Raw genomic sequence first — 19,119 nt, 5'->3', positions numbered from 1 at the left:
GGATTAGATCTAAAGTTCTTTCCTTTTGGTCAGTCCTTGGACCAACTGAGAGAATAATGTACGATATTTTCAATCATTGATCTACCAAAAAAAAAAAAACCCAAAACAAAACACTTCAACCTTGAATTACAGTTAGATACAATGTGTTCATTGTCTTTTGTTTAATAATTATTTTCACCAATTCCATTTAAGTCAGATATTTAAAAACTTCAGGGAGCCAAAAATGAAGGATAGGCCTCTCCATCATTCTATAAGAGGTCACTTAAAGTTAAGTGTCGTGTGCGTGCTTAAATTGATAGAATACTGCCATCCGTGCACATAAGAGTGCACTTTCATACATAAATGGTAGCTGTGTGCTTAGTGCTATTCTATAGTGGTTTGTGGTTTATTCTTAATATACTGCAACAGAAAAGCAGTGTACAATAAAAACATTAAAATATGTAAGGAGCTACAATGTAAAAGATAAAGAGAGTAAAGAAAACTAAAATGATATGAGGAGATAAGGATAGCATACAAATCATTTGGGAGATAATTCTCTACAGGTTGCCTAAAGTTAGGTGCTGGGACTATGCATGCTAAGCGCATATTCTATATTGACAATTACTTGTGTAATTGCCATTATACAACATTAGCATAAGTCCATAGTTACACGCCTAACTTTAGGCATAAGCGCTTACGGTAACTCAATGGCTGGTGTAGATATTCGCCCTTAAGTGCTAGCAGTTAGGTACGGACCTGATAGTATTCTGTAACCTGTGTGCATAAGTGGTAGGCATGCCCTTACCCTTACCCTTCCCACACCCCCTTGCTGTTGGATTGTGAGGGCAAATTTGTAGAATATGAACTAAGGGCAGTTACACATATAGGGCTAGATTCTATATATCACTCCTAAAAAATCGGTACAGAAATAAATACATCTAGGCGTATTCTATCAACTGGGCCTAAATTTAGGGTTTTGGACGTATACGCCCAACACCTGTTTTCTGTGACTATATTTCTCCGAGGACAAGCAGGCTGCTTGTTCTCACTGATGGGTGACGTCCACGGCAGCCCCTCCAATCGGAAACTTCACTAGCAAAGTCCTTTGCTAGCCCTCGCGCGCCCGCGCGCACCGCGCATGCGCGGCCGTCTTCCCGCCCGAAACCGGCTCGAGCCGGCCAGTCTTCTTTTGTCCGCACTCGGTACGGTCGTGTTTTCGCCGTGTCGAGCCCCGGAAAGTCGACCTCGCGCGTCCAAATTATTTTGAGCGTGTTTTTTTCCTTCGGGAAAGCTTTGTTTAGTCGGGAAGTGCTCCGGAAACCCTCCACCGGGTTTCGTGTCAATCCTCCCCGTACTTCCAGCTTTTTGCCCCGGTAAGTTTTCTTTCGTCGTCGGGGTAGGCCTTTTTTTAGGCCTCGGTCGAGAATTTTTCTCCCTCTAAATTTTTGGTGCTTCAAATTTCGCCATTTCGGCTTTTGATTTCGCCGGCGTGATTTTTTCGCCCATGACATCGAAGCCTTCCAGCGGCTTCAAGAAGTGCACCCAGTGCGCCCGGGTTATCTCGCTCACTGATCGACACTCGTCATGTCTTCAGTGTCTGGGGGCCGAGCACCGCCCTCAGAACTGCAGTCTGTGTTCCCTGCTTCAAAGGCGGACTCAGGTAGCGAGACTAGCCCAGTGGAACGTGTTGTTCTCGGGCTCTTCGTCGGCATCGGCACCGGGATCTTCGAGTGCATCGACGTCGTCAGCGTCCAGACCATCTTCCTCGGCCGCCCCTGCATCGAGTGCATCGAGGCATCGGGCCTCTGCATCGGCGCCGAGACATCGGATAGCTGCATCGACGTCGGTGGTACCAGGACCTCGTCTGCTGATGTCGTCGGACGGTGGTGCATCGGGTGGAGTGCAGGTGAGGGCTGTCCATTCCCCTGCTGGTGGCGGTGAGCCCTCGGGTGGGTCTCCTCCTACCCTGAGGGCTCCTGCGGTACAGCCCCCCCGAGATCGACCTTCTTCAGTCTCGGCCCCGAGGAAGCGACGGGTGGATTCGACGTCCTCCTCGTCGGTGCCGGGGAGCTCCGGTGACATGCTTCGGAAGAAATCGAAGAAGCATCGACACCGGTCTCCTCCCCGTGTCGGCACCGAGAGCTCTGGGTCGCCGAGGGATTCGGCACCCAGCAGGCATCGGCACCGAGAGGACCGCTCACCCTCTGTTCAGGAGGTGTCGATGCGCTCCGCTCTGGACAGCCCGGAACAGCCTCCACGCCCGGAACAGGTTCTGACGTCGACGCCTGCATCGACCTCTCAGCCTTTCTCTGCAGCCGCTCTGAACGAGAGCCTCCGGGCCGTTCTCCCAGAGATTCTGGGGGAGCTGTTGCGCCCTACCCCTCCGGTACCGGCGGTGCTTGCGCCTCCGGTACCGTCGAGCGTGGCGCCGGCTGGCCCATCGCCCGGGGTGAGGTCCCCGACGTCGGTACCGCGTGCGGTGCCGACTGCGGCCACCTCCCAGGAAGGCTCCCCGACTACGTCGGCGGAGGGAGCTTCGCCGATGCGGGCGAGGGAGTCTACCTCTCGACGCCCCCATCGTGGACGTGGCTCCACGGAGTCGAGCCGGGCACGGTTGCAGACGCAGGTCCGTGAACTTGTGTCTGACACCGAGGGTGAGGCCTCGTGGGAAGAAGAAGAAGATCCCAGATATTTCTCTGACGAGGAGTCTGAGGGTCTTCCTTCTGATCCCACTCCCTCTCCTGAAAGACAGCTTTCTCCTCCCGAGAGTCTGTCTTTTGCTTCCTTTGTCCGGGAGATGTCTACGGCCATCCCCTTCCCGGTGGTTGTGGAGGACGAGCCCAGGGCTGAAATGTTTGAGCTCCTGGACTATCCTTCTCCACCTAAGGAAGCGTCCACTGTTCCCTTGCACCATGTCCTGAAAAAGACATTGCTTGCGAACTGGACCAAGCCACTAAGTAATCCCCACATCCCCAAGAAGATCGAGTCCCAGTACCGGATCCATGGGGACCCAGAGCTGATGCGCACTCAGTTGCCTCACGACTCTGGAGTTGTGGATCTGGCCCTAAAGAAGGCTAAGAGTTCTAGGGAACATGCTTCGGCGCCCCCGGGCAAGGACGCTAGAACCTTAGACTCCTTTGGGAGGAAGGCCTACCATTCCTCTATGCTCGTGTCCAAGATCCAGTCTTACCAGCTCTACACGAGCATACACATGCGGAACAATGTGCGGCAGTTGGCGGGCTTGGTTGATGCTCTTCCCCCTGAGCAAGCCAAGCCTTTTCAGGAGGTGGTCAGGCAGCTGAAGGCGTGCAGAAAATTCCTGGCCAGAGGAGTTTATGACACTTTTGATGTTGCGTCCAGGGCCGCTGCTCAAGGTGTGGTGATGCGCAGGCTCTCATGGCTGCGTGCCGCCGACATGGAGAATAGACTCCAGCAGCGGATTGCGGACTCGCCTTGCCGTGCAGATAACATTTTTGGCGAAAAAGTCGAACAGGTGGTAGAGTCTCTCCACCAGCGGGACACCGCATTCGACAAGTTCGCCCGCCGGCAGCCTTCAGCTTCTACCTCTACAGGTAGACGATTTTTCGGGGGAAGGAAGACTGTTCCCTATACTTCTGGCAAGCGTAGGTACAATCCTCCTTCCCGACAGCCTGCGGCCCAGGCTAAGCCCCAGCGCGCTCGCTCTCGTCAGCAGCGTGCGACTCAGCAAGGCCCCGCGGCTCCCCAGCAAAAGCAAGGGGCGAGCTTTTGACTGGCTCCAGCAGAGCATAGCCGACATCCAAGTGTCCGTGCCGGGCGACCTGCCAGTCGGAGGGAGGTTGAAAGCTTTTCACCAAAGGTGGCCTCTCATAACCTCCGATCAGTGGGTTCTCCAAATAGTCCGGCAAGGATACACCCTCAATTTGGCCTCCAAACCTCCAAATTGTCCACCGGGAGCTCAGTCCTACAGCTTCCAGCACAAGCAGGTACTTGCAGAGGAACTCTCCGCCCTTCTCAGCGCCAATGCGGTCGAGCCCGTGCCATCCGGGCAAGAAGGGCTGGGATTCTATTCCAGGTACTTCCTTGTGGAAAAGAAAACAGGGGGGATGCGTCCCATCCTAGACCTAAGGGCCCTGAACAAGTATCTCGTAAAAGAAAAGTTCAGGATGCTTTCCCTGGGCACCCTTCTCCCCATGATTCAGCAAAACGATTGGCTATGCTCTCTGGACTTGAAGGATGCCTATACACACATCCCGATACTGCCAGCTCACAGACAGTATCTGCGATTTCAGCTGGGCACACGCCACTTCCAGTACTGTGTGCTACCCTTTGGGCTCGCCTCTGCGCCCAGGGTGTTCACAAAGTGCCTAGCTGTGGTAGCAGCGGCGCTTTGCAGGCTGGGGGTGCACGTGTTCCCATATCTCGACGATTGGCTGGTGAAGAACACATCCGAGGCAGGAGCCCTGCAGTCCATGCAGATGACTATTCGCCTCCTGGAGCTACTGGGGTTTGTGATAAATTACCCAAAGTCCCATCTTCTCCCAGTTCAGAAACTCGAATTCATCGGAGCCCTGCTGGATTCTCGGACGGCTCGTGCCTATCTCCCAGAGACGAGGGCCAACAACCTGTTGTCCCTCGTCTCACGGGTGCGAGCGTCCCAGCAGATCACAGCTCGGCAGATGTTGAGATTGCTGGGCCATATGGCCTCCACAGTTCATGTGACTCCCATGGCCCGCCTTCACATGAGATCTGCTCAATGGACCCTAGCCTCCCAGTGGTACCAGGCCGCTGGGGGTCTAGAGGACGTGGTCCACCTGTCCACGAGTTTTCTCGAATCCCTGTTGTGGTGGACGATTTGCTCCAATTTGACTCTGGGACGTCCCTTCCAAATTCCTCAGCCACAAAAAGTGCTGACCACGGATGCGTCTCTCCTGGGATGGGGAGCTCATGTCGATGGGCTTCACACCCAAGGAAGGTGGTCCCTCCAAGAACGCGATCTACAGATCAATCTTCTGGAGTTGCGAGCGATCTGGAACGCTCTGAAGGCTTTCAGAGATCGGCTGTCCCACCAAATTATCCAAATTCAGACAGACAACCAGGTTGCCATGTACTATGTCAACAAGCAGGGGGGCACCGGATCTCGCCCCCTGTGTCAGGAAGCCGTCAGCATGTGGCTCTGGGCTCGCCGTCAAGGCATGGTGCTCCAAGCCACATATCTGGCAGGCGTAAACAACAGTCTGGCCGACAGGTTGAGCAGGATTATGCAACCTCACGAGTGGTCGCTCAATTCCCGTGTGGTGCGACAGATCTTCCAGGCGTGGGGCACCCCCCTGGTGGATCTCTTCGCATCTCAAGTGAACCACAAAGTCCCTCAGTTCTGTTCCAGGCTTCAGGCCCACGGCAGACTGGCGTCGGATGCCTTCCTCCTGGATTGGGGGGAAGGTCTGCTGTATGCTTATCCTCCCATCCCTCTGGTGGGGAGGACTTTGTTGAAACTCAAGCAAGACCGAGGCACCATGATTCTGATTGCTCCTTTTTGGCCGCGTCAGATCTGGTTCCCTCTTCTTCTGGAGTTATCCTCCGAAGAACCGTGGAGATTGGAGTGTTTTCCGACCCTCATCACGCAGGACGAAGGGGCTCTTCTGCATCCCAACCTCCAGTCTCTGGCTCTCACGGCCTGGATGTTGAGGGCGTAGACTTTGCCTCTTTGGGTCTGACGGAGGGTGTCTCCCGCATCTTGCTTGCTTCCAGGAAAGACTCCACTAAGAGAAGTTACTTTTTTCATTGGAGGAGGTTTGCCGTCTGGTGTGACAGCAAGGCCCTAGATCCTCGCTCTTGTCCTACACAGACCCTGCTTGAATACCTTCTGCACTTGTCTGAGTCTGGTCTGAAGACCAACTCCGTAAGGGTTCACCTTAGTGCAATCAGTGCATACCATTACCAAGTGGAAGGTAAGCCGATCTCAGGACAGCCTTTAGTTGTTCGCTTCATGAGAGGTTTGCTTTTGTCAAAGCCCCCTGTCAAGCCTCCTACAGTGTCATGGGATCTCAATGTCATTCTCACCCAGCTGATGAAACCTCCTTTTGAGCCACTGAATTCCTGCCATCCGAAGTACTTGACCTGGAAGGTCATTTTCTTGGTGGCAGTTACTTCGGCTCGTAGAGTCAGTGAGCTTCAGGCCCTGGTAGCCCAAGCCCCTTACACCAAATTTCATCACAACAGAGTAGTCCTCCGCACTCACCCTAAGTTTCTGCCAAAGGTCGTGTCGGAGTTCCATCTGAACCAGTCAATTGTCTTGCCAACATTCTTTCCCCGTCCTCATTCCTGCCCTGCTGAACGTCAGCTGCACACATTGGACTGCAAGAGAGCATTGGCCTTCTACCTGGAGCGGACACAGCCCACCAGACAGTCCGCCCAATTGTTTGTTTCTTTTGACCCCAATAGGAGGGGAGTGGCTGTAGGGAAACGCACCATATCCAATTGGCTAGCAGATTGCATTTCCTTCACTTACGCCCAGGCGGGGCTGGCTCTTGAGGGTCATGTCACGGCTCATAATGTTAGAGCCATGGCTGCGTCGGTAGCCCACTTGAAGTCAGCCTCCATTGAAGAAATTTGCAAAGCTGCGACGTGGTCATCTGTACACACATTCACATCTCATTACTGCCTGCAGCAGGATACCCGACGCGACAGTCGGTTCGGGCAGTCAGTTCTTCAGAACCTGTTTGGGCTTTAGGATCCAACTCCCCCCCCGAGGGCCCTGTTTGTTCTGTTCCAGGCTACACTCTCAGTTAGTTGGTAAATTTTTTTAGGTCAATCTCAGTTATGTCCTCGCCGTTGCGAGGCCCAATTGACCATGGTTGTTGTTTTGAGTGAGCCTGGGGGCTAGGGATACCCCATCAGTGAGAACAAGCAGCCTGCTTGTCCTCGGAGAAAGCGAATGCTACATACCTGTAGAAGGTATTCTCCGAGGACAGCAGGCTGATTGTTCTCACCAACCCGCCCGCCTCCCCTTTGGAGTTGTGTCTTCCCTTAAAGTGTATTGTCTTGCTACATACTGGACTGGCCGGCTCGAGCCGGTTTCGGGCGGGAAGACGGCCGCGCATGCGCGGTGCGCGCGGGCGCGCGAGGGCTAGCAAAGGACTTTGCTAGTGAAGTTTCCGATTGGAGGGGCTGCCGTGGACGTCACCCATCAGTGAGAACAATCAGCCTGCTGTCCTCGGAGAATACCTTCTACAGGTATGTAGCATTCGCTTTAGTCTCTGCTATTGGTGTAAATGCCAACACCTAAATCATCTCAACGGAAAGTTTAACAGCTTGAGGCATAGAAGGCTCCGGTAGTGAAGACTCTGAATCTCAAGATATTTTCTTTAGTGGATATTTGAAGAGTAGTGACCACAACAGAAGGAATGCTGTGTAGGTCAGTTTCTCTACTATGTACTTCTTGTGAACAGGTTGTTTCTAAATTTTAAGGAGTTGGACTCCAAAGTGCATTCTTCTATTGATCTTTGTTTGATTATGGAACTTCAGGTTAAGACATTTCAGGTGGTGGGGTGTTCAGCTATAAATCTTTCCCTTTCCAAAACTTCTATAAGAATGCAGGCAGAGTTTGCTTACAAAAATTAATCTTAGGTTCTTTAAATACAAGGAAAATTCTTTTATCCCCTGATTTTTTGCTTCAGAAATATTTTAAGGAGATGTTGAAGAATCCTAACCATTTTCCTCCTCTGAAAGTTTTCTGTATTCCTGGGTCCTCCTCCTTTTATCAGGACCCACCTAGGGCAATTACTTCCCATTAGGGATGATTAGATTTAACAACTTTTTTTTTTAAGAAGTGTCCCAAGATAATATTCCTACTTGCTCTACACTTATGGTGGTCTTCACATCAGAGGACAACCTGTTGGTTCTTAAAGCATATTTCAAAAATAAAGAAACTGGTTTTGTGGGCCAGAAAATCCAAGTGGTTCCTGAACGTTCACTGGAAAGAATTTCTTGCCTTAAGGGCACGCACACTGGAACTTGGTGGGGTATCCATGTAGGTGTATTACCTTTCAGTGCAAAAATTGTATCTTTATTCAGCTCATTTACAGAATTTATTTTGGTTAGGAATGTTAGGACATAGAGATATGTCTGATGATGTTAAAGTATAAAAGGATCTTGTATAATGGAATATCAAGCTCTTATAAAAAGGATTTATATATTTATTTGAGTTTATATAGCTCTGTTAATTTTAGGTGGAATCCTGCATCCTAGCTGAACTATCATTTTTGTCCCTGATGTTGAGCATATGCTATAAATGTGTTATCTGACTGGACATTAAGATACCCACCTTTGTTTATGATTATTTTAATAAATTATCGTGCCTGCTGGGCATTAGTGAGCTGCTTTTTTTGCTTGTAGAACGCTTTGGGAGCAGACCACTGCATCAGTGATATTATGATCAGGATATTTAAATGACATTTTCAATAGTCCACAAACATATGTCTTAGGAAGTTAAAACCTCCCTGCTCTCCCCCCCCCCCCCCCCCCCCCCCAATACACTCACTCCAACTTTCCCTTTCGCACCATCATTTGGATGCTATCTATGACTTACTTATTTTCTAGTAATGTGATCTTTTGGATATTCTGTTGGGAAGAAACTGTCAGCTCCCAAAAGCTAGTCAAGAAAAATGTTACCTTTTATATACATGTATTTGTTTTGATTTGTTAACCTTGATTCTGTGCTTGCAGTTATAGAACTTGCTCATGTTTATTTCATTTGTTTAACACATTTTAAGAGTCTTGTCTTCCCCTAGGACTGAAATCTGTGTAGGATTAGCGCCTCCCCCCCCCCCCCCCCCCAATACACGCACTTAAAATGTGGGGTTTTTTTTTTTGGGGGGGGGGGGGGGGGTTAACAAATCAGTTCACCAGTGGGTGCTGTTCCATATTCCTAATGTGTGACTGGAGAGATTGGCCCAGTGTAGCTAAAACAAAGAGAAGTGATTACAAGACAGAAGGTCCAGGATACGCACCAGGTTGCTGCAGGTCAGCGCTGGGCTCTCTGTTTATGGCATGATATGAGCAACAATAGATTGTTGAAAGTAAGGTTTGAAGGTGTAGCTTTGTTTTTCAGCAATTTGTTCTCTTATGCTTTTCTATGATCTCTGTCTTCAGCCTTCAACAGCTCCGGGTTCCTTTGCGACAAGAGCAACAGTCACCAACCCCTTCTTATAGTGTCCGGCTGCACCATGACTCCAGCCCTAAATGTGCCCACAGTGATGTTTTCCCAGCACACCTCTGCAAACTCTACGTGGAAGTAGTTTGTTTTTGGTGGTGGGGAATTTTTGGATACAATTTTGAACTAATGCAGGGGCAAAAAATATATAATGTGCTATAAGTGAGAAAACAAAATCTATGTAAATTTATTGGTTAATAAAAGCAATGTATTTGGGCAGGCACATCAAAGCTGACCTAGTATAGATGGTGGAGGGTTCTAGGACCACAAAAGTGAAAGAGTTCAAGTGCAATGTTGAAACATTTGTTTTTAGTACATACATAAGAAAAGATTGAAATTCCAGGGCTCTGTATGTATTAAAGCAACAGGTTTTACCGTAATAGGGGCCATTTTGTTTTTCCTGGCCAGCTCCTCCCCTTTATATTATTCAATATTCTCTACTCTAGATGTATTTCATACTGTTGGTGCTCAGCCATTATTTGGGCGTGGCTATGCTCAGGGCAGCATCACACAATACCTTGGAAAGTAGCATCTGGTGGGTTTGTGCTTCGTCATATCAGTCAGGATGGTTCTATGGGATCCAGTTAGGATGTGAGGTAATTTGCAGGAGTCAGAAGCTGTTTGCTGAAGGTATGGTTAATGGTCCCATATCCTCTACAGGTAACCTGTGGCTTTATCTGTACTGCTAGCCATTCTATCAGGGCTGTTTTCCCTAGATGGAACTCTTGCAGGTCAGAGGACTCAGCAAGGGACATCGTTCTCTTGTCTTCCTGTCCTGGTGTTAGTTTTGTCTTTTTTATTTTTTCCCTGCATACATCAGTGGGTAAGAGATCCTAACCCAGTCTTCCCACTTCAGAGCACTATGACAGAGCTAGTCTACACTGTGGTAAGCTTAAACCTTGACCACCTGCAAAGAGGGATAGAAAAGGCATTAATGAGTTTATAGGGCTGGGCTTTTTTGTAGATTGCTACAGTCTGAAGGGGTGATAGGATGAGGAGTTATCCAACTCTCCACCATCCATAAACCAGCAGGAACGCATGTTCTAGACAAAATTCAACTGTAATACTGATGGATAAGATCTGAATTCTGTAAGAGGCCTTTATTAGGCATGTATCACAAGAAGGTAAACGCATCTGTTGAACAGATAGAGACATCATAGATGTCAACCAACACACATTTCTGAATGTAGATGCTTGCATACATTACACCTCAGTCAGAGGAGAAGTTGCAGAGTAGCTGAAGGAGCCAACAGGTGGCAACACTGTAAAGTTACTGAACTAGGCTAGGGCTGGACAACCTCGGTCAGTAACAGCTTGTTACTCAGAGCGGAGAGCAGGCAGCAAGTTGGTAGCAAATCTGACTCCGAAATCACTAAGAAGGATGAGGTAGGTGGGTGGTAGAGAGCCAAATGTGACCAGCAGATCTGGAGCTGGGCATAGTGGCTCAAGCTCAATTAGTTGGGGGATCCAAACAAGTACAGGAGGTGAAACATGCCATTGCAGTTCCTCTGGCATGCATTTTTCTACCTGTTTGTGATGTGTACTTATACTAAATTCTGAGCAGGGTTGAGCCTCCAAAACTTTTAAAATTAGAGTAATGAGTGATGTGACTGGCAACAGTATGGCACAAACGAGGACGTCCCCTGCCACTTCAGTACACGTCAGTCAGTAGTTGCTGGAACAGACCCGTGCTTAGGCACATCACTGTATGGCATGTTGCATGCTGTTGTAACAAGGATCCATTGTTTTAAGGCATTGTCATATAGCATCACAAAAGTAGCCTCCAGCTTTCATTTACTCCAATTCTGACATCACTTCTGCTGCAAAATTTATTAAAGGAAAGGAAAATGGAGGCTACTGCTAGTAGGAGATGGTGAACCCCTCCCTTGCCTCCTACCTGCCCATCTCCAAGAATATCTGGAATGCTCATCCCCTACCCCCAACTTTTCACACCCACTGCAACAATAGGCAGTTTGGACTTTTACATCAAAACTCAACATAACTGCAATCAATCCATTGCAAGCATATAACTCAGATGGAGGTTCATTTTTGTTCCCCTTAATTTTAATATTGAAAGATTCCTTCAGTATAGCACAATGTCTTGCCTACTTTATAATACAGTATCTTCTCTGCAGCCTTGGAACAATGCTGGAACTGTATGCTACTATGCATCAATGTGATTAGTCTTTGATATCTTGTATTTCTTCACCTTGCTAATAGATATATATATATGTATAAAATATATTGTATCTTTCTATACTAGCTTATATGAAGAATGGCATTTAAAGTGACATCTTTCTCAAATCCCTCTGCTTGTTTGCTTATTCTTTTTTTGGATTGTTTTTAAATTTTATTTTGCTTTTTTAAAGCTTTATGTAGAGACAGTGGGCCTCATTTTCAAAAGAGAAAAACGTCCAAAACGTGGCATAAATCTGCATTTGGGTGTTTTTTCCCTCAAAAATGTCCAAATTTATATTTTTGAACCAAATTTTTAGACGTTTTTCGATTTAAGTCCATCAGAAGTGTGTTCAGATCACAAGTGGGCATACCAGGGGCATGTTAAGAGGCTTGTGGTGGAAACTGTGAGCCCTCCAGAACTCACAAGAAACCCAGAACGCTGGCTCTTCCTCCATCCCAATGGCTTGATTTTGTGCATTTTTCACTTGGATGTTTTTTTTTTTCTGAAAATGGACCAAAACAATAAACACGCAGAGCACAAAAACATCTAGCAAATAGCCATTTTTTGGGGAAAAAAGATATTTTTCCTATTTTGAAAATGTCTATATTCCTCACTTGAATTTTGGATGTTTTTAGTAAAATGTCCAAAGTTGGACTTAGACGTCATATCAAAAATGCCCCTCCACGTTAACATAACTAGATCCACTGATTATTTAAATACATAGCAAAAATAACAAAGAAAACAGTCATATAGTCTTTGTTGCTCTGCAGTGAATGAACCCACACCATGATCTGTAGAGTTTCCAGATGGACATTTTAAATTGTACAAGTTAATTTAACAATAGTAGCAATACTTAGCCCATGACATTGCCTGTGTACTAAAAGGCAATCGTTAGCTTTACAGCCTGTATTAACTATAAGAACTTAATCACAGTTAAAAGGTACTGCAAAACCACCTCAGCATCCCAGATGATGCCGTCAGAATGCACAGGCCTCATGAAGCTGTAGGTATACATAGAGCAGTTTTGAAAAGAAATCTAAAGATTGGGTTTGTATCATAATTGTCCCTCACTTTAGCCTCTCTTTCATGCCAGAAGCAAGCATCAGAGGAAAAAGTGTCTGTAGATAAATGATTATTAAGTAGCAAATTGGGAGAAAGTGAATGCAAGTGTTTATGCAAAAATATGAAAAATGAAGCACAGAAATTGACTGTGAGCTGTGGCTTGAGCTCTTCTTCAGTCCATTCTTCTGACAGGCGTGCAGGTAGGAGAATTCAATTAGGCTGCAAAGTTATATATTTGCTTGATTATTTTTTTTAATAGATCCAAGAATGTGAGGAATCGGACCTCAACCAGCCAGCTTAGCTTCCAATAATATGATTTTGAATTTGGCAGTTATCAATCCTCATTAGGATTTGTCGCACATAGAGATTGGCATTTTAGAAAGGACACATAAATCGGTGTTGATGTCTAGGTCAGGACGTCTTAAGTTTCACTACTGTTTTAGAACAGGATCTGCCAACATAGAGCCTGTTCTAAATTATATGGAGAAATGGACATTCATGTGCTGGTTACGTGCAGCTAGAGAATCCATTTTAGAAGCATAAACATTTGTTAATCATTTTAGAACATAAATGTTTATTTTTCCTAAGCTGTCAGAGAGTCTGACATCCTTTGCCTGTTTTGAATTTGGGGAGGACATTAACCACTGGGGAATTAAGAGGGGTGACCTCCCCTAACCCCTTCAGTGACACGCTGCTCATTGCAAGCACTTTTTTGAAACCTAGATATCCCGGGTAGCAGGTGTAAATCCTGACATGTCTATTTGGACATAATGGGCTAGATTCTTTATATCATGCCTAAAAAATTGGCATTAAATACGCTTAGGCATATTCAATAAACTAGGCCTATCTTTTGGCACGGTTTATAGAATGCGCCCATCCACGTGACTAAATTTAGTCACAAGCAGTTATGGCAAGTAAAACTTGGTATAAATGCCTAAATTAGGTGTGGACCGGGTATATCCTATAACATGCATAGTTTTTACAAACACTCAACCCACCCATTCCATGGCCATGGCCACAATTCTTTTTCAACTATGTGCCTTAGAATTTATGCACATTATTTTACAGAATACACTTAAGACAGTTATGGGTGTAAATTCTAATTATTGCCAATTAGTGTCAATAGCTTGTTGAATGGCAATTATTGGCACTGATTGGCTTGTTAGCTAATTGGAGAATACGGCTGGATTTGTGCACCTGGAGGAATGTGCAGCTGCCTCCTGAAATAGGGAATGCTTTTTTTTATGGCTTACCCTAGTAGTAGCTAAAACATACCCAGACCATGCTCCCTTGCCACATACATATTTTCAGTTTTAAAAAGATGTATTCCTGGTTTTGTAAAATCAGGAATTTAAAATGTATGCAATATAAATATCTATTTCTGAGATTCTGCCAAAGGCTTCTTAAAGCTATAGAAAGATGGATAGCATGTATGCAGTATAAATGTCTATTTGCAGGTTCCCTGAGGACAAGCAGGACATTGTTTCTTACACTTGTGTGATGTCATCCAATGGATAAGTACATAAGTATTGCCATACTGGGAAAGACCAAAGGTCCATCAAGCCCAGCATCCTGTTTCCAACAGTGGCCAATCCAGGTCACAAATACCTGGCAAGATCCCAAAAAAGTACAAAACATTTTATACTGCTTATCCCAGAAATGTTGGATTTTCCCCAAGTCCATTTAATAATGGTCTATGGACTTTTCCTTTAGGAAGCCGTCCAAACCTTTTTTAAACTCCACTAAGCTAACCGCCTTTACCACATTCTCTGGCAATGAATTCCAAAATTTAATTACACGTTGAGTGAAGAATATTTTTTTCTGATTCGTTTTAAATTTACTACATTATAGCTTCATCGCATGCCCCCTAATCCTAGAATTTTTGGAAAGAGTAAACAGATGCTTCACATCTACCCGTTCAACTCCACTCATTATTTTATAGACTTCTAATCATATCTCCCCTCAGCCGCCTTTTCTCCAAGCTGAAGAGCCCTAGCCGCTTTAGCCTTTCCTCATAGGGAAGTTGTCCCATCCCCTTTATCATTTTCATCGCCCTTCTCTGCACCTTTTCTAATTCCAGTATATCTTTTTTGAGATGTGTCGACCAGAATTGAATGACACCTAGATCCCTTTCTTGGTCCGTGACTCCTAACGTGGAACCTTGCATGACATAGTTATAATTTGGGTTCCTCTTTCCCACATGCATCACTTTGCACTTGCTCACTTTAAACGTCATCTGCAATTTAGACGCCTAGTCTCGTAAGGTCCTCTTGTAATTTTTCACAATCCTCCCGCGATTTAACGACTTTGAATAACTTTGGGTCATCATCAAATTTAATTACCTCACTAGTTACTCCCATCTCTAGGTCATTTATAAATATGTTGAAAAGCAGCTGTCCCAGCACCGACCCCTGGGGAACCCCACTATCTACCCTTCTCCATTGAGAATACTGACCATTTAACCCTACTCTCTGTTTTCTATCTTTTAACCAGTTTTTAATCCACAATAGAACACTACCTCCTATCCCATGACTCTCCAATTTTTTCTGGAGTCTTTCATGAGGTACTTTGTCAAACGCCTTCTGAAAATCCAGATACACAATATCAACTGGCTCCCCTTTATCCACATGTTTGTTCACCCCTTCAAAGAAATGTAGTAGAGTGGTGAGGCAAGATTTCCCTTCACTAAATCCATGTTGACTTTGTCTTATTAATCCACGCTTTTGAATATGATCTGTAATTTTGTTCTTAATAATAGTCTCTACCATTTTGCCTGGCACCGATGTCAGACTCACCGGTCTATAATTTCCCGGATCTCCTCTGGAACCTTTTTTAAAAATCGGCGTTACCTTGGCCACCCTCCAATCTTCCGGTACCAAGCTTGATTTTAAGGATAAATTACATATTACTAACAACAGCTCCGCAAGCTCATTTTTCAATTCTATCAGTACTCTGGGATGAGTACCATCCGGTCCAGGAGATTTGCTAGTCTTCAGTTTGTAGAACTGCCCCATTACTTCCTCCAGGTTTACAGAGAATTCATTAAGTTTCTCCGACTCGTCAGCTTCGAATACCATTTCTGGCACTCGGTGAAGTCTGAAGCAAAGAATTAATTTAATCTCTCCACTACGGCTTTGTCTTCCCTGATCGCCCCTTTTACTCGGTCATCTAGCGGTCCAACCGGTTCTTTTGCCTGCTTCCTGCTTTTAATATACCTAAAAAAAAAAATTTACTATGTGTTTTTTGCCTCCAACGCAATCTTTTTTTCAAAGTCACTCTTAGCCTTCCTTATCAGCGGTTTGCATTTGACTTGACATTCCTTATGCTGTTTCTTATTATTTTCAGTTGGTTTCGTCTTCCATTTTCTGAAGGATTTTCTTTTAGCTCTATTAGCTTCCTTCATCTCACTTTTTATCCACACCGGCTGTCGTTTGGTCTTCCGTCCTCCTTGTTTAATACGCGGAATACATTTGTCCTGGGCTTCCAGGATGGTGTTTTTGAACAGCATCCATGCCTGATAAATTTTTGACCCTCGCAGTCGCTCCTCTAAGTTTTTTTTTTTTTTTTCACCGTTCTCATTTTATCATAATCTCCTTTTTAAAGTTAAACACTAGCGTATTTGATTTCCTATGTATACTTCAAATCTAATATCAAATCCAATCATATTATGATCACTGTTATCAAGCGACCCCAGCACCATTACCTCCTGCACCAGATCATGTGCTCCACTAAGGACTAGGACTAGGTCGAAGGCTTCTTAAAGCTATAGAAAGCTGGGTAGCATGAGTGCCTTCCCACCTGATGTGAGCATGTGGGACCTGTAGTCTTTGTTTTTCTGCCTTTCCATGCGGTACATATTTTAAAATTTTTATTCTATTTTCACTGTTCTCCCTTGCCCCTTAATTATTTTTAGTTTTTTTTCACAGCTTCTGAGTCCCACTTTAGCCCAGTCACCAATATTGTTCTATTTTTTGTGAAGATTTTTTTCGTCTCTCACAATAGAGCCAATTAATTTTGCATTTTTTTGTTACATTTGTACCCCGCGCTTTCCCACTCATGGCAGGCTCAATGCGGCTTACATATTGTATACAGGTACTTATTTGTACCTGGGGCAATGGAGGGTTAAGTGACTTGCCCAGAGTCACAAGGAGCTGCCTGTGCCTGAAGTGGGAATCATACTCAGTTCCCCAAGACCAAAGTCCACCACCCTAACCACTAGGCCACTCCTCCACTCAGCTACTTTCCCCTTGATGTCTCAAGGCTATTTTTGATTTTGTATTGGCTATTTTTCCCTTATTTCCCGTGGTTTCAAGCAGTGCAGTAGATGCAGCAGCATCATCTCTGGGACTGACCCCCCCATGTCTGTCATGCCTAGGCCCTGACCATAAGGCCTCTGATTGTGTTCTCTGTTTTAAAATGCAGAAAAGGACTCAAAAGAGCAAAGAAGCTCAATGTGAGAGACGTTTTGGTGCTTCTAAGATCGATCCATCAACAGCAGCATTGGAGGCATTGGTCCCCATGTCTGGAAGAGCTGTATCGTATACTAGTGGTGTACTGGCATTGAGGAGGTCTCCTCTTGCCTTGACATTGGTCACCGCCAGGGCCCCACCAGACCCATCATCAAAGAATTGCCTGAGTTCAATATTGTCCTCGGCACCAAGGGATCTTGATGTCAAGTGAATGCGAAGAAGCACTGACATCAGTTCTCTTGGAAGCACAGTGCCAGGAGCCTCAGATTGGTGCCGTGAGAGCTGCTCCCACTCCACGGACTCGATGCTTATGCTCCAGTCTGCCTGATCACCAGGACCAGCCTTCCCTTCCTTAATGTATGCAGCAGATGAGTCCAAGAACTGGTGGGTTGTGTCCATGTACCAGCAGGTGGAGATAGAGATTACAAAGCTGAAGGCAGTGATACCAGACGGTCAGCTCCTGCTTCACCTCAGTACATCTCTATCTCCAGCAGGTGGTGGAAGGCGCTTCAGCAGCTCCTGGATTTGTCTGTTGGGGATACTCCTGGGTCCTGTGGGCCAGTTGAGTTTAGGGGTGACTGGCTGGTGGTGCTGACTTTGGGGGCATACTCAATCTTCTGGGTCCCTTCTTCACCCTTTCCCCCCTTGCCTCCTGGTCTTTAGAGCTCTAGCCTTCCTCACCAGTAAAAAAAACCCCAAGAGAGCTCCTTTGCCTTCATTTGGTGTTTATAAAACAAAACAAAAACAGAAGATTTCTGAAAGGACCGGGCAGTACAGGGCTTCCCTGTCTTAGTGCTATCCTTTTAGTCTGTGTGCTGGTTAGGCAGCAGGCTGCTGCGTCTGTGGGACTCTGCTTCTCCTCCGGAAACACTTGCTGTTCGGTGAGTCCCTGCCTTTCTCTTCGGCGCGGGGGTACTGTGCTTTAATGTGGGTGACGCTGGCATTTGAAAGCTGTTCCTGCTGTGGTAGCAGATGCTCTGTAGCGAGACTGTGTGGTGGCATGTTTGAAAGCTGGGGAGGGAAGTGCTGAAATTCCCCTTCCCCGAGCAGCTTTTTCCTGCGCTAAAATGGCAGGTGCGCCTTTTTGCTGGCGCGGCCCTCTCTTTCTTTTCTCCTGATATCGGCTTTGATCCTTTCCCACCCTGTGGCCTTGATGTGGGCAGGGGGAGGGGCGGCTTCTCCTAAAGGACCCATCTATGTGCAGCCACTAGTTTGCTTCACAAGAGGCTTGCTGTTGACAAAGCCCCCTATCAAACCTCCGACAGGGTCATGGGACCTCAACCTCATCCTCACTCAGCTGATGAAAGCTCCTTTTGAGCTACTTGATTTCTGTCATGTGAAGTACCTGACGTGGAAGTTTCTTGTGGTGGCAGTCACTTCAGCTTGCAGAGTCGGTGAACTGCAGGCCCTAGAAGCTGATCCACCTTATACAAAGTTTCATCTCTGCACACATTCTAAGTTCCTTCCTAAGATGGTATTGGAGTTCCATCTCAACCAGTCAATTGTCCTTCCAACATTTTCCTCCAAATTTCATTTACCATCCTGGCAAAAGTGCACTGCACACCTTAGACTGCAAGCGAGTCTTAGCCTTCTATCTGAAGCGAACAAAAGCCCATAGACAGTCCACCCAGCTTTGTGTTTCTTTTGGCCCAAACAAGATGGGGGCAGCCATCGGTAAACACACTTTATCCAGTTGGCTTGCAGACTGCATCTCTTTCACTTATATGTAGGCTGGGCTGACTTTTAAGGGTCACATCACAGTTCACAATGTCAGAGCTATGGCTATCTGGTTCACTTGAGATTAGCCTCGATTTGAGATTTGCAAAGCTGCAACATGGTCTTCAGTCCATACATTCAGCTCTCATTACTGCCCTGAGCAAACTACCCGACACGATAGTTTGTTCAGTCAGACGGTTGTGCAGAACTTGTTTGGAATTCAATTCCACCTTCCTCATTTTTATTCTGTTCCAGGCTTCACCCTCACAATAAGACTGTATAAAGTTAAGGTTGATTGGTTTCTGGGTGGCCTTGCCAGTGCAAGTCCCTTTTGTTCATGATTATTTGTTGTTGGTGAGCCTGGTAGCTACGGATTGTCAAATGTGAGAAACAATGTCCTGCTTGTCCTCGGAGAAAGTGAAGTTTCTTGCCTGGAGCAGGCGTTCTCCAAGGACAGCAGGACATGTACATAAGAACATCCCTTCCTCAGGAATTGTATTCCTTTAGCTTGATATTGCATT

At 46.2% G+C, this 19,119-nt stretch overlaps 1 protein-coding gene across 2 annotated transcripts in view; it reads left to right on the top strand.

Moving 5' to 3' along the window:
- Positions 1-11,478, top strand: part of AGFG2 (ArfGAP with FG repeats 2) — a 103,786-nt gene extending 92,308 nt beyond the window's left edge. For both annotated transcript variants that reach the window (XM_030187295.1, XM_030187294.1), the window contains one exon: positions 9,112-11,478. In XM_030187295.1, the coding sequence (XP_030043155.1) occupies positions 9,112-9,171 (60 nt within the window). In that variant the 3' untranslated portion in view covers positions 9,172-11,478. The remainder of the gene's footprint in view (positions 1-9,111) is intronic.
- Positions 11,479-19,119: the final 7,641 nt, after the last annotated feature.

Source organism: Microcaecilia unicolor, chromosome 14 (genome assembly GCF_901765095.1).
Source record: "Microcaecilia unicolor chromosome 14, aMicUni1.1, whole genome shotgun sequence".
In the NCBI taxonomy this organism is placed as follows: domain Eukaryota; kingdom Metazoa; phylum Chordata; class Amphibia; order Gymnophiona; family Siphonopidae; genus Microcaecilia; species Microcaecilia unicolor.
Note: the sequence above shows the minus strand (reverse complement) of the source record. Positions and strands in the feature narration are given on the sequence as shown.